Raw genomic sequence first — 16279 nt, 5'->3', positions numbered from 1 at the left:
ACTCAGAACCTGTATCTGACTGCAGTAGTCACATGACATTAGCGGAGTACAGTGCTTTTCTAACTTTTTTATGTTAATGAGATTTTATTTTTTAAATAAAGGAAAATCTCTGCTAAAGCCCAATACATAATGCAGAAAGAAGCAGGGTACTCTGGTCGATTTGGACTCATCAATGGGCTCCACATAAGCTCCAAGGCTTGGCAGAGCCATAATGGTGAACCATTGGTGAAATGGAATCAGAGTCAACTCAATCCCTTCCTAGTTGCCAGAACTTAGACAATTTACAGTCTTTGCTTGTGTGTGTGTGTGTGTGTGTGTGTGTGTGTGTGTGTGTGTATTAATTCTTGCCTCTCTGGAGTGTTGTAGAGATAAGTGATAATGCACATAAAGTGTTTAGCCCAGTACCTTGCATGTAAGTAGATATGCAAAAATTGGTTTTACTCTTGTTATTATCATCATCATCATCCTAGTCATACTGATGCATACTCAGTATGGAATCATCCTGGAACCGTGTTGCAGGCTTGCTCTAAAGGCCTACATATGCGTTGACTGTTAATTTACAGATGATGCCACTGAGGCTTAGGGGCATTAAGTAGTTTATCCAACACAGATAGTAAGGAGTGGAGTTGGAGTTAAGCGTCCAACTCTGGATTTAACTCCAGAGCTTGAGCCTTCAACCCCAGCCCGCAGTGGCTTCTCATTAATAATAAAGTGCAGGACTCAGTGTGCACCACCATAGGTCAATCTCTCTGTATCCTAGCTTCCTCACTGTTCAAATGCGGAGCACTTCCATTAGCATTGTGAGGCTCAAATGAGGTAAAGTTTGTCATATGCAAAAGACGCCCATTTTTGTATAAGCAAATGGTGACTTACATAGTCAATCCATTTTATCAAGTTTGATCATGTGAACTAACCACCAACAAATCTTCATTTTAATCTATTTTGTATGGAAGCAACTCAGGTCAAAAACATGTCTGAACTTTGTCAAAACACATCTGAACTCCAAAATGGAATCTAATTTAGTTTTAAGCTAGGTTCTCAGAAACCAAAAAAAAGTTTCCCAAGCCTAATGAGCAGTTTTGCTGTGGGCCTGTTTTAGAGAACAAGAGATTGTCATACAAGCACTTGGCAAGGGATGTTGTTTGTGTATCACACGGAAATAAAAAGATAGGCCAGCAAGGCATGCCTGAAGATCCGAGGTGGGAGGCATTTACTTGGCTGGGTAACTGCAGAGAATGCTTTGACTTTCTGTCCATAACCATAATGTTTTATGATGTTTTAAGTTGAGTTAATTGATATTGGAGTGAAACACTGTGGCTGCTATTGATACTACGATATATGCATGATCTTTTGAAGTTTATTTATGGAAAAGGTGGATGAACAAAAGGTAGGGGGCATTATAAGATTAATGTTAGAGTTACCTGAGGGCTCGTTGTAGATTCTATCTTTGAGAGACTTGCTTCACATTCTTGTGGGCTAAAAATAATACTCAAAACACCCAGTTTCTGACCTTTTAATGTTTACCTTCTAAAGGAAAATTGTCTAATCTCTCACCTTCCTAGACCACTTGTGCCTTATCCCAGTGGTGGAACATCTATAGACATTTAAAAGACTGTTCGCATTTCCATAATTTTTGAAATCGGCTATTTTATACATACCTAGTCTGCAAGGGAAGGAAGGTGTTAAAATGAGAAGACAAATAATCCTTTCCCTGACCTACCTAATCAAATATGTATATTTAATTTGGTTTATCAAATTTGGAATAGGACTTTTGGGAAAGAAATGAAAACAGACCAAAATCATCTGTCTCATTACTTCTCTCTAAATAAAGATGAAATGTAGGAAGTGATGAGCAAGGAGGAAGTCAATGCTGTAAAAAACTGAGGTAAAGCCCACAAGTCATTTTTTTCTTTCTCCTGTCTATCAATTTTGTTATTTGGTGCTTGTCATTACCATTGTTAAAACACTTCTTTAGCTGGGGGTCGGGGAGGGATAGGGAGAAGAAGGGGAAACAAAAGAGAGTCTTTAGAACGAAGTACAGAAAAAATTGAACTGTAAGGTAGCCTCTTCATCCAGAACAATAATTCTCAATTTTAACGGCACATCAGAATCACTTGGGGAGCTTTTAAAATTTCTAGATACTTGGACCTCATCTTATTTAATTGGTCTGGGGTGGGGCTCAGTATCAGTATTTTTTAAAACCCCCTGAGTCTACAAGTATTCAGGATTGAGAACCGCTGGGTAGACTAGCAGTTAATCCACAGATCGCCAGGTGGGCTGGGCCTGGAGAGCTCTCACACCTATGAGAGGAAGGGCGTGAACTACAGAAGATGGTGTTTGGAAGTAGCACTGGCAATCAGTTCATCATGGACTGAAGACAGCAAAGGTGAGATGGGCAGCCTCTCTGCATCTTGTTTCCCTTTTGTGCTCTTTGTTGGAGAGTTAGAAGACTAAACCAGGCAATATCATGTGATGCCTAGTGATCCTTGGGGATTCCACATACTATCCTTCATCTGAAAGCAATGGATCTCCTTTTACTCCTTCACCATATCTGAAGTTGTCTGCCTGATTTTCAAAGCCACCCATAAACAAGCCCCCGTTTTGAATTTAAACTTAGCTCCTACTACCACCTAAAAGAGTGTTTCTACCATAGCCAGATCATTCTTTTCTCTGTTTCCGAAGACTATTGAGTGTATTTCCCTCTCATTCAGTCATCAAGCACGTGTTAATATTCTATATGTATAAAGTACTTTGCTAATAGAATACTTTTCAACAGAAGGAAGATAATAATACGAGCTTGCATTTATTGAGTTCTTGGTATGTGCACTTGTAATAATAGCCAACATACATTGAACACTTACAATGTGATAGGCATTGGGTTAAACCCTGCACGTGATTTACTGCATTTATTCTGCTCAACGACACTATGTTGTTTTTCTTATTCCTATATTACAGAGGAGGAAACTGGGGCAAGGAGAGCAAGGTGCAGGGCACATGTGGTAAAGGTGGGAGCACTAACTTTCATCCTGATAGTCTCTCTTAAACACAAAGGTAGAGGGTGCTACACAGCCCTCCAGTAGCTTTAAGTTTAGTGGAGAAGATATGACCTACACAGATGATGGTAACACAAAGCAGTAGGCAGTGGGTTACAAGTGTCCTAATAAAAGCACGAAGTACTATAGGAGTACCCAAAAAGAGAAAAAATAGCTTCTGCAGGGGGTCTAACCCCGGACTTCTGGAGAGGTAATTCATGTGTCTTAGCAATTGAAAGGGAGCAGGAAAGCATGAGGGGATTTAGGGGAGTAGCAGTTAAGATTCATACTAGGGCTGAACAAGATATGAGACCTGTAACGTAGACGGCTGCTGGGTTAGGGAGGGCTCAGAGTTGGGTGTCCCTCTTCGTTCAAGAGGTGTTGTGAGGAAGGAGCAAGGCAGAAACCACAGGCAAGCTTTTCAAAGTCTGCATTGAAGAAATGGAGGTCAACCGTCTGACCCAGGGGAAGAACTTAAGGAGTTTAGAAAGGGAAGCAATTTGGGGCTACAAATGCAGTACAGCAGGAGCCAAGTTGGGGCTGGAAGCTGAGCCATGAGGTAGGAGCCAAAATAGGGATGAGGTAAAGGGAAATGAGGCAGCAAGACACAAGGAGGGGGGCAGAGTAATTCCAGGGCACAGAGGTTTTGGGGCAAGACTGCTCTGGGAAGTGTGATCTTGTGACTTCTCTCTAATTCTCTGGGGTATCCAAAAAGTACTCCCTGGGTACTCACCCTAGGCCAGGGAAATATGACCCAGCGGTGCCTGAGCGAGACAATCTGGCAGAGGCCAGCGTAGTTCAGAGAGCAGGAAGCTCCGGGCAGTGAGGAGGCCCCCTAGCTGTGCCCTCACCGGGTAACTGCTTCTAAAGGGACTTCTGGGAACTAAATTGTGGCAGTAGACTCAGTGATGATGTGATAATTGACTGATTCAGAGGGAAAAGGGTGAAGGAGAATGAGGAGACAATGCAAATTTGTGGCTTTGAGTCTGCATGGCAAGGAGAATGGCAACGATATTGACAGAAGTACCAGCAAGATGAACTGATTCAGGGAAATCATGGGATCAGTTTTAGATACTGAGTGAGGCATAAAGGCGAGCCTTCAAGGTGAAAAATATCTTGCAGAGAAGAGAAAATTCTGGACAGAAATTCTGGAGAGAGCTGGGAGCTGGGGGTATGCACGCCTATCGAGTGACTGTGTCTATTTAGGAAGACCGTGTGGAGAGAGAAAGAGAATTAAGGACAGAGGAAGGATGTCTACCTTCTGAGGAAGGACAGTCAACAAAGGAAACTGTGGGATGGTCTGAAGGGAAGGAGGGCTCCACTGAAGCCAAAAGCTTCCAGAAAACAAGGAGGACGAAGAACGGAAATAGGCTATGAGCTTGGTTCGGGGAATGGGTAGTTTCAAAAGAAATAGCTTCTTGGCTTCCTTGCTGGGAAGTGACCTCCACTTGCCCATCTTCTTATGCAAATGATGAACTTCCCTCGAGGCATTACTTTTTCTGTGGAGTTTTTCTGACTATTCCATCCTTCACGTATTCCCCATTCCTTAGAATTCCTGCGGTACTTAGAGACTGCAAGTATATTCAGCCTTTGTGGACACGTCCCTGCATTTCACTTCAGGCGGCGCCTCGCAAGCCTCCCAGCTGGATGGAGGCAGCTTGACAGCTTTGCTCCTCACCTCAGGGATTACACCAACAGTCTCCTAACTGGGAGCTCTGCCCAGCTGGAAGTCCCCAGTGCTGTGTTCTCCTCAAGGGATCAGCATGATTTTTAAATGTAAATCACATCATATGACAACCCTGCTTCAAACTGCCATGGCTTTCCATTACACTTGGAAACATAATCCCTGCTCTCAGATTCCGGCCGGCAGTCAGCCCTGAGCCCTCCTCCCAGGCCTTTCTCTCCCTCCACTCCCCCATCACTCACACACTCAGCAACTCTGGCTGTTTCTGTCTCAGGGTCTTCAAACTTTCCATACCTTATTCTTTAAATGTTCTTTCCCCAGAATTTCACACGGCTTCCTCTTCCTCACCATTCAGGTCTTACCCAAACAGCTGTCCTTTCACAAGGCTTTCCTCAACCCCCCTGTGCTTTTCATCCCACATCACCCATAACAGTATTATCACGCTGTCTTCGCCACCGCACTTGTCAGTATTGAAATTATTTTATTTGTTGTGGCGGTGGTTGTTGTTTTTCACCCTTGGTCCACTTCTTTGTGAGTAGACATTTTGTCTGTCTTGTTCACAACTCTGTCTCCAGCACAGGAAGAGTTCCTGGCACATGACGGGTGCTTCATCCATACTGCTGGCTGGCCCACTGACTCCAGGCTTTTGGACAGTGTGCTACCTCTGAGACCTGGATCTTCTTTCCCTCTTCTGTTGTCACTCCCTCAACCAGGCCCTCCTGATACCCTGATGTAAATCAGACTCTCTGCTATGCTCTCTTTCATAAAACTCTGTTATTTCCTTCAAAGCACTTTCATAGCTTTCAAATTCATGTTTACATTCTATCTCCCCCAGGAGGCTGTAAGGTTCAGCCGGGCAAAGACTGTACACCACGTATACCTTGAGATATGTATTTCTCGGCCACCCCATATTCCCTACGCCAGGAACATAGCAGATACTCACTGATTCCACATTGAATGAGTATTAAAATATTCTGAGTTCCTCCTGGGTTTAACCATAGAGGAGAATATTAAAAATAATAGCTGATGAAGGATTGACAGATACTTCTCCTTGGGGAAAACTTAGATATCCTTGCTCTGGCTAGAATGTGCTCTTACATTTTGCAGGAAGATCATCAAACCCACTCTGATCTAGAGGAAGACATTTGTATGTTTTTCTTCAACAGGACGATTTGACAAAGGGACCGGACCTAACTCTGCCAGAGCTGGAGGAGGCATCCTGGGGCTGCTCTCCAAGGTGGGTGGAGAAAAGGCAGCCAAATGGGTCACACCTGGGCGGGAAGCCTGGTGGCTATCATCAGGAGGACAGGCAGCCCCAGGGGCCATGCTTTGGTGGATGTCAGCACATGAAGTCTGGGCATTCTTTTCTTCTGTCCAGTTATATTGATGCAGATCTGTATAGTGTTCACGGGGTTCCCCTGTGAGAAGCTCAAGTTGCTAAAAGGAAAACAAGAACAAGAAGAGTGGACAATTTACCATATTTACACCCAACAGCTAACTCAGAATTGTGGGAAAGGCATTTACGGGCGGTGAATTCTCCAGAGTGGGCTCTGTGAGCTGGAAGCTGATTCTGGCGGTGACTTAGCCCAGATTAGGTCAAAAGCTGAGTTTCTTGTTCTCATTTGGAAGATGGGCTAGTAATACTTATCTCTTATAGACAGGGCAGGGGGAAAGATTGGCATGACAGTTAGCTGACCTGAGTTCTAATCTTGAATCACCATCAGCTAGCCATGTGGCCTTGAGCAAACCAATGTACTGCTCTGGGCTTGAGTTTCTTTATACCTAAAGTGAAGATGTTGGCATGGAATCCTAGAATCTGAAGTGATTGCACAATCAGGTTTCTCACTGAATGCAGCCCGCCTATCGTGGACAGGATTGAGTCAAACTCCGCACCCCATCGCCCGTACCGACAGAATCCCTTCTCTGAGTTGCTGGGCCCGGTCTCCTAGTTGAAACTCTAGCTCTTCCAGCTGCTGCCGCAGGGCCTCCCGTAAACTTTGCAGTTCCTTGGCCTCCTCCCTGCAGGGAAATAATAGAAAACAACCAAGTTTCACAGTCGCCTCCAGGTGCAGTCTTCTATGGGCCCTCCCCAAATGTAGATCACTCCTTTGACATTTCTTAAAAGAGATTGTCACCTTTTTTATGTGCATCAGTTGCAGGCATAGATATGTTACTTGGCAGGTTTTCTTTTTTTCCGATTTCTTTTAGACAACTCTATAGCAAAATAATTTACGTACCATAAAGTTTACCTATTTTAAGAGTACAATTCAATGATTTTTAGTAAATTTGCTAAGTTGTGTAACTATCACCACCATCCGGTTTTGGAATACTTCCATCTCCCTAGTAAGAACCCTAGTGCCCCTTGACACTTAATCCCTATTCCCAACCCTCAACCCCAGGCAATCTACATTTGGGACAAAGACTTTTAATCTACGTGAAAATAATGCAGATTTTCAAAACTCTTATAACCTCCAACATTTGTATTTGCTGGAGCCCCATTCATGTTGATTAAAGATATCCTGCTGGCTGTCCTCCTCTTCACAGCTGGCTGCCCATCTTCTGAACTCTAATAGCCCTGGCCTTAAAGAGTAAGTGTTGCTATCTAGCAAATGGCTCTCACAGATGCCCACTGAGAAAGCAAGAACAAGAACAGGAAAGCAAAGGAAAAGCTGGCCAACTTCTCATTAGCCCTCCTCCCTGGTGCTCATCTGTCCTGCCCTGATTACCTTTCCTTGCTCCAGGTGTATGGGCTGGTACTTAGTTTTATGGCTCCAGTCAATAATTACCTGTCCTCCTCTGACATGTCCCAGGAAAAGAGTGCCTGCTGTCCTGTAAGGTGCTGTTCAATTTCCTCTAAATGCTGCCGGAAACTCTGGCATACCATCTTCATTGCTTCCATCTCGTGGACTGTGCACTGAGAACAATTAGAAAGAGCTGAGAAGGAAGTCCTTTCTGATTCACTGCAAGGGCTTACTAGGGTGGAGCCTGCCTTCCCACTTGGGCTCAGCAGTTGGCAATGAAGCCCTGCTGCTAATAATTGGGGAAGAGAAGAGGGGAAGCCCAGACTTTGGCTGCTCCAACCAGCGAGAGGCTGGGACAGGAGGGCAGCGGTTGTTGGATGGCCCTGGGGGACAGGAAGGCAGTCTGGAGGACCAGGTGATGTAGGGGTGCAAGGATATAAACAGAGGAGAGGAGGGGGGAGGGCCAGAGTATGGGCTTGTGCTTAGAAAAGTTGGTTCTTATTTAATCTCGTTTAACTTTGGTGCTGAGTACTGCCTCATGCTGAATCTCAATAGCATTGAACACATCTGTTTGGATGGTATGTGTTTGATTAAAGAAAGTCTGCTTAGAATATTTTTTATTAGTCTTAGCTCTGCTTAACCACAGTCCCTGGTGGTTGAAACCTGCAGATCAGCTGCACCCAGCAAACAAACCCATCCAGAGTAAGGCAGGCACAGATTAGATATCCCATCCCTCCATGAACTGGAATCTAGAACTGAACTGTCTATCCTCTCAGTCCTGCTTTCCATTGCTCCTGATGTGAATCATTCTTTAAATCTTATTTTCTCTGTATGACATAGCTTTTGCCTTGGTTTCCTTATTTCAATATCTTCTTGTAACCACCAAGCCCAGTCCATTTGTCAGGCACTCTGCTATTTGCTGACCTCTTACTAGCTATCCCCCTTGTTTTCCAGCCCAGATTGGATCATGCTTTGAATAGATCATGATCCAGAACCACAGCATCTCTACCCATCTGACTCTCAGTGATGTTAGTGCTAGTTGGACCCTAATGCTATCTCTACCAGGCCCATGGGTTTGGACACCCTCCCTGATTAATGTGGCAGAGGCTGCTAGTTGCCTAATCAATGTCTTTCTCCTCTTTATTCCTAATAACAGAGTTCTAATATCTTAGGGCAGCAAGATGTCTAACTAAAAAACTACATTTCCCAGCATCCCTTGCAGATAGGATGGCAATGATGTGAAAGTGGAGAGATGGAGTTGGGCTTCTGGGAAACTCTTTAGAGGAAACTGATTTTGTAGGCAGGCCTCTTTTAACCTTTCCTCCTTCCTCCTTCCATGGAGACAAATCTTACAGCTATGTTAATTCCTCCAAGCCCTGTTTCTAAGAAGTCGCAGATTTCTTACCCTTCTCATCAAAACCACATGGCCAAGATCCTGGAGGCCTAGTGGCGATTTTTACCAGAATTGTCATATGGACACACTTGCCCAAGAGTGATATTTTTATATTGAAAACTCTCTATCCTTCTGCTTGGAGAGTTTGGTTTTGATTCTGTCCTCTAATTTTTATACCGAATAACACATTCTGCATAGAAAAACCATCCAATTACTTTTGCTTCAGTACGAGTGCATATGAACCAGTTAGAGGAGTGCTTGAAGCATTATTGATGTTGGCAAGGTTGCTTGAAAGGCGACTACAATTATGGCTCTTAAACCCAGAAAAGATCTTAGAGACCATGAAGGGCTTCTTTTATACATTAGTGTTCTGACTCACAATGGTTAACTAACTTGTCCAAGGTCAAAAAACGGCAGTCAGATTTCAAACTGAAGTCTCTTGGTTAATTTCTTTTCTTCTGAGTCACAGCAGGGACTACAGTGTGGCTGGACACATGGAAAAGTTACTCGTCCCTTAAGAGGGAGCTGATTGGGGGGTCCTAGCGGATTCCTACATGGTGACCAGGTTCTAGGGACATGGAAATACGGTGCTCAAGCAGGCTGAACATCATAAACATTGAACTACAGGCTTTCTCTACTTATTGTGGGGTAAGCTTTTGTGATTGGAAGGTATGGGACCTGGATTTAGGAATCACTGATGGCGTGTGGCTCCCTGTGAAGGGAGTAATATAGAAGATTCTGAAACGCTGCCATCTTCTGGTCATTTGGAAACACTAGAAATCCTCTAGACAGATATAGAAGTAGTTTCAGGAAAAAGGAAATGTTGGGCAAGGAAAAAAAAACACAAGGAGACTGTTTTGAATTCTTTTTTTTCCAACATAAAGGCCAGGTTATAACCCAATGTAACGCAAGATCTGCTCTGCTGACCAAAACCCATTAAAACAAACTAACTTCAATAGTAAGAGCGACAATGAACTTTTGAATTCCTCCTATTACCTTTTAAACTTTGTATGTTTTTTGTTTTCTTTAAATCTAAATCATAAACATTATAGAAGAATTTTCTAATATCCAAAAATCTTATTTCTGATACATCTTATTGTCTTTTTTGGAAATATTTTTTCAAAATTAACAAATCACTGTGAAGAATTCACCTATATATAAGAATTTAATCATATCAACAAACCATTATCTTTTCTTTTTTTTTTTGTTTTTGAGGAAGGTTATCCCTCAGCTAACATCTGCCACCAATCCTCCTCTTTTTGCTGAGGAAGACTGGCCCCGAGGTAACATCTGTGCTCATCTTCCACTATTTTATAGGTGGGGCGCCTGCCACAGCATGGCTTGATAAGCAGTGCATAGGTCCACACCCGGGATCTGAACTGGAAAATCCCTGGCTGCCAAAGTGGAGCACGTGAACTTAGCGGCTGTGCCTTCATGCCAGCCCGGAAACCATTATCTTTTTAACCCATAAGACCACAAAAATGGTGTTTACCAATTAGTCAAGTGTTTGCACTGTTACATACTGCCATGTGAGGAGGGTGAGGTGGGGATGTTTTTCTGAGTCTTTAACCTAAAAATGTTCTTAGTTTGAACACCTGCTCGGAACTCCCATTGTCATGTAAGAGATGGTATCTGTCTCTGCCTGTAATCTTCACTTGGTCCAAGACCTATTTTCTAGATAATTTTTTCATAAATAATTTTTCTAACACTAGCTAGCACCTAGCATCTGACCCAGAGCCATTTTTCTCCAGGATATTTTCAGGCCTTACAAACCCAGGCTCACTCACCATAGATGCTTTTTCTTTTTGTTCTCGAGTTTATTTAAGTAACCTCCTCTCATGAATGAATGAAACCCCTTATTTTCATAAATGTGCACGTGTATGTTTGTGTGTTTTGATTGTTTCCTTTGAGTATACGTTTGTGGCTCCTTGGATCTAAATAAAGAGGAATTCATTGTTTTCTAGTAAAACCCTATAAAGCATGTCTTTCCGCAGCTGTATGATGCCAAAGCAATTTGATATAAAAGTACCATGTTGTTGGGCTTTTTAAATATAATTGCAAATTCTAAGAGGAGAGAAGGCTAAGGCAATGTGAGACAAGGTATTAGAAGACAAGGGATGGTGGTGTGCACACTCATCCAGACTCTTATTCATTTGGAACTTACACATGAGTCTGAAGATGGCCATTGTGCATAATGGGCCACAAAACCCCTGTATTTTCTGCAAAATTGCTGTATGTCCTAGGGTCCAATCAGGAAGAATGTCTTTTCCCAGTTGCCATGTCTCTCCACACAGCTGGGGCGATTCAGGCCTAAGGCATTCTCTTGACACCAGGTAGGAGGAATGGGGAGAGCTCTGCTCTACACACAGGGTCACTCACCCCTGGAGCTGGCCCAGGTTTAATCTTCTGTCCCCCTTCTACACACTGTCCTTCTACCCAGCTCCCAGATCCAGTCCTTCTCTTGTACCTGGCTCTGAGTTCCTGTGCTGGAGCTTTCCCACGCCATCTCTTACTCTTCCCAGTCTGCCTTTCTCCCAGAAGCTGCAATCCTTCTGCCTGTTACTAGGGTCCTTGGTGCTGCAGACCCACTTACTGTTTCAGTCCCTAGAACCACGCTCCTACAAATTCATAGGATCCCCCAATACCTTATAAACCCTCTTTACCTTACATAAAACCTTTCATCTTCATAGTTTAATTGGGTGGTACTAATTGATCAGCCATCCTCTCTGGATGTTATGGTTTGTCTGATGGACTAGACATCTTCCTGGAACCTGGAGGCAGGCCCGCCCTTCAAATGGCTAAGCCACTCTAGACCCTGGTGTCTCCTTTCTCTGCATAGATTTGTCACAGTCACCTCAAACATGGCAAATAACTTCATTAGGTAGGCTGTGTTTTCAGTCTGTGTCATAGGAGATGGAATTACCCTTTTCTCTTTTTTCATTTGTGGTCATCTAACTGAATAAACGATAGGCTCAGTATCAATATAAAGCTGTTGCCATAGATCCTTGATTATAATTTAATTAATTATATTTATTATAATATTGATTGTAATATAGTAAAACTTGGTCATAATATTAATGAATAATATTAATAAATTAAGTGATAGCGCTTCCCAAAGACAATTTGATGTAATAGTCTTCTGGCTTCTTAGTCTATGGATACATGTTTGTTATTTCTCTTCTTCCCAAATTCAATAAATGACTTATATTGTTTTTAAGAATGGTGATGTGAACAGAAACTAGATGGTATCTTATTGTGGAATAAATATCTGCAGCATTTACCCTAAAAGAATGACATTGCATGTGTCTAGAAGGACCATTTCTTCCAGAGTTTTTAATGTAATTTTGATGTTTTTATATTTTATTTTTAACAAAATATAAAACTAAATATGGTTTAATTTATATATCACTATAAAACATCTTAAAAATGTAAATTAGAAAAATAATCTATTTTTCAAGATACGTTAGATCAACAACCTGGTTTTCATCATGGAAACTAGAGTACCTCGTTGTGGGACTTAATGTTTTTCCCCTACAGCCTCTGGAAATGTCACCTTCTCCAGCTATGTTTCATCTCTAACATAGTGCATCTGCGTGAACTATATGGTCAAGTCAATGTTTATTCCCTTAGAGCTGAGTTTTTCAATCTTGACACTGTTGATATTTTGGGCCAGATAATTCTTTGTTGTGGGGGACTGTCCTGTGTATTGTAGGATGTTTAGCAGCACCCTTGACCTCTACCTGCTAAAGACAGTAGCATGTAGCATGTACCCCAGCTGTTGTGACAACCAAAAATGTCTGCAAACATTGCCAAATGTCACTGGGTAAGGGCAGGGGGAGGTGTATATACACTAGCCTTTATTCTTTTCCCTCATTGAAATTTTGGATAATATTATACCTAGAATTGATCTCAATGCCTCCTTTTACTAGTTCAATGCTCACTAATGACTGATTTTAAAATAGTCCAAATGCCTGGGAGTCTTGCAATTTGAAAAAATTGTAGTAAATTATTTTATCTTTCGTATAATCACTTTCTATGTTTATGTTACATTTATGTAGATTTCTATATGTTGAAGGACCATGTAGTAATTTGCCTTATCTTTCAAACAATCACTTTCTCATGTTAGTATCACACTTATACAGATTTAGATATTTTACAGCTGGACACGTCTTTGCCTGGACTGTATTGTCCAAGAATTTGGTGTCTGCTAAGTTTGAATTTGAATCTAGACTTACCACTCAGCAGGGGGGGAAGTTAGAAAAACTACTTAAACTCTCTCAATTCTAGTTTCCTCATCTGTAAAAGAGGGAGGACTTTGCATGTGTTAGAGACTCAATAAATATTTATGGCATGGATGGAAATGAGAGTTACTTGCCGGAACTTGCATAAATAAAGTGGTTAACATAGACACCCAATAAATATTTGTGGAATTAAAAGAATGAAAAGGTAACTCAGCAGGCACTAAACAGCAGGGACTCAGTATGTTGTAGCTGCCCTCCACTCTCCTTTGAACAGCTGTAGTCCTACCTTGTCTGTGCCACCTTTTTCTTTTTCTTTTTTCACTCTCTACACATGTAGTTTCGTGTGTGATACTCTTAGGTTTTTAATCAACAGCTAACCTTGACAGCCTAGATCATTTCTCACCTTGAGAATTGCTGAAGAGGGGGCACTGGAAGGACTCATTAAATGCTGGTTGATTTATCAGGGGCTGAACAGGGATGGGGGTCATTCAGTTCTCAGTAACCCCAATGTCCGCTTTTAAATGAGCTTAGCAAAGGTAGACCAGAAGTCCCTCTATTTGACATGGGAAGCTCTAGGTTCAAGACCTGAACAATAATAAAATAGTGACAAAAATTGATAATAAGTGTAACAACCATAGAGTTAGCTGTCTAGAGCATTCTATGTGCTGGACACTGTGCTGAGCATCTGAGTGCGCTGAGTGCCTTATAAGCTTTCTCTCATTTAATCCTAACACAATCCTGTGTCAGAGGCATGAATAATCTCCCTATTTTACAAAATAGGAACCAGGTTCAGAGAGATTAAATAGTTTGTGCAAGATTATACAGGTGAGTGAACTAAAGACAGAGAATTGCTCAGTTAGGCTGAACTGGAGATGAGGTACGGATGCGTTAATATTTATAATCTTACATCTGAATTTATTGTTCTATAGTCCTCTGTAAAGTGGGGATTAATAATAAAATTTACCTTCCTTACTTCACAAGGTGATTGGAAGCATCAAACAAATAGGAATTTGTAAGAATATCTGGAAGAATAAAGCACTCTATGACTCATGACTTGAAATGGAAAGACATGCCTCGAGAGAGCTTGCATCTGGAAAGGAAGGCTGAGCATTATCCCTGAGATGTCTGCTGTTGCTGAGTGTGCCTTCCCATCTTTGCAGAGGCAAATACTTACAGAACACAGCTCCCTCACTGTAGCGTCCTGAAGGACTTTCAAAGTCTTCATGAACTGGGCTTCCAGGTCACGAGAGCACGGGCAATGCCTGCAGGCTGAGGTGCCAGGCCCAGGGCTTTGCCTCTCTCGGTGGCAGTGGGGATGTTGATGATGGCAGAGGCAGCAGTGGGCAGGTACGGAGTGGCAGATGCCCACGGGGTAGATACCAGGGTAGCCTGTGTCTAGAGAGACAGATTTGGTGAAGGGCTGGGCCTTGTTGCTTGGAGCTGAGCAGCAATGCCAGGGCCTGGGCTCACATATACAAGTCTGAACGGAAACATCATTGAACTGTTTTGCCTCTGTCCCCAGTCCTGTGGTAACAGGGTCACACATAGTGCATTGTAAAGTTGTTTCTCTAGAATCAGTCCCCAAGGCCACAGCATTCTGAATAGCCGATGTCAGACAGGAAGACATCTGGATTGTCACAGACTTGGAGCTAACAGTGTTTGAGTCAGCATTTGGAGGAAGGTTTCCCGTCTCAGGTTCTGCCCTCAGTGGTATCTGACCCAGAGCACTACACTTTGGATTTGCCTGGGGGGTGTCTCTAGCCAGTTTATCTAGGTGGGGAATGGACTTTTCAGACGTTTGGATAAGGTCAACTGTATCGGGTGTGACTTCCTTGGGCTTGGGGACACGCTGTGGTGGACTTTCCTGTCTCAGTAAGGTGTTGTTGCTATCAAGACAGACTTTACTGCTCTCTACTCCTCTCGGGGCCTCAGAGTCAACGCAAAGGAACTTGTCTTGAACATGATCAATTCCAGGTGACCTTTGAGACTCGCCGTGGTGGCTTTGCACATACACTTCCCCAGCTCCCTCAGGCCTCAGAGACCTATCCTTGGCTTCCATGATGTGAGTCACCATAAACCCCACAGGGCAATCACATTTGGAGGTAACTGTGCCTCCAACGGCCTCATGTTCAGTTTGGGGTATGGGTGGCTGCTGCCTCAGGTGGCTGTCTTTCCTTGGGTATGCTCCCCCCGGGGTGGTCTTGTCAAGGGCCATATCTTGTTTCAACAGCTCTGGTGGCCCCTCCATGGCCTCAAACTGAGACTCTTTCTCTGCCACAGATGTTGAGGCCTTTTCTTCCAAGGCACTCCAGTCTTGACTTGAAAAAGATGTGCTCAACATGCTCTTGGAATCAGACTCATCTGACTCTTGCTGGCAGTCCAGGTATGACACTAAGTGCTGGCTCTGATCCCTTGGCTTTCTACATTCATTCTCAGCAGGACTCTGGCTGCCTGGCAAGGAAGGCATCTGTGGGAGAAACCGGGATAAAGGCAAATGAGTCAGGAGGGGAGGGGAGGCACTAGGTTTAAGAAGTGTTCTGTTGTTTTCCTTCCATTGACTTAGGAGGCAGGAGACAAGGTTTAAAACTCGAGTTTCCTTCAGTTTACTGCTTTATCTGGGACCTTCTTTCTATGGGCTCAGCTTCCTTGTTTAGTAAAATCAAAAGAAAATAAAAAGGAAAGGAAGGCTGAGCTTCCTGGCACTTTGTCCAGCATGACTCCATCATCCTGCATCCCTTGGGTGCCTGTGGAGTGTGTCTTCTAAGCATCGGTTGCCCTTTCTAATTGTGGTGGGACACTTTAAACTTATCTTTCCTTCTGTTCGTATTTCAACCCGGAAGTGGCCCTTTACCTGCAGGGGCGGGGGTTCCAGTGGTTCCTCTAGGAACCCGCTGCTGTCAGAGTGGCAGCTGTTTACTCTGTTCACAGTGGCACCTGCGGAAAGAAAGAAAGAGGCCTGAGGTTAGTAAAGTGAAAACAGGCTGCCAACAGGTCAGGGATCAAACCCTCTATGTGCCTGACATATTGTAGCTCCTGAATAAACGCCCACTGCTTGGAAACAAAAATGAAAGAGGGAATTCCAAGGATTTGTTTTCTTAATTGTCAGAAGGTCTGTGTAAAAATTGCATCACTAATACAGGAGTAAAATGTGGAATGAAGGAAGAGGAACTAACATCTCTTAGAACTAA

At 43.1% G+C, this 16279-nt stretch overlaps 1 protein-coding gene across 1 annotated transcript in view; it reads right to left on the bottom strand.

The window, feature by feature from the left end:
- Nucleotides 1–2786: 2786 nt before the first annotated feature.
- ITPRID1 (ITPR interacting domain containing 1) overlaps nt 2787–16279 on the bottom strand; it is a 114948-nt gene continuing 101455 nt past the window's right edge. Inside the window, exons 10-14 of the mRNA XM_070511492.1 lie at nt 15943–16025; nt 14266–15558; nt 7503–7630; nt 6624–6735; nt 2787–6153 (exon numbers count right to left, since the gene is read on the bottom strand). Of these exons, the coding sequence (XP_070367593.1) occupies nt 5848–6153; nt 6624–6735; nt 7503–7630; nt 14266–15558; nt 15943–16025 (1922 nt within the window). The 3' untranslated portion in view covers nt 2787–5847. The remainder of the gene's footprint in view (nt 6154–6623; nt 6736–7502; nt 7631–14265; nt 15559–15942; nt 16026–16279) is intronic.

The sequence above is a fragment of the Equus asinus genome, chromosome 1, assembly GCF_041296235.1.
Source record: "Equus asinus isolate D_3611 breed Donkey chromosome 1, EquAss-T2T_v2, whole genome shotgun sequence".
NCBI lineage: Eukaryota > Metazoa > Chordata > Mammalia > Perissodactyla > Equidae > Equus > Equus asinus.
The sequence above is the reverse complement of the archived record's forward strand: the minus strand, read 5'-3'. Positions and strand labels throughout refer to the sequence as shown.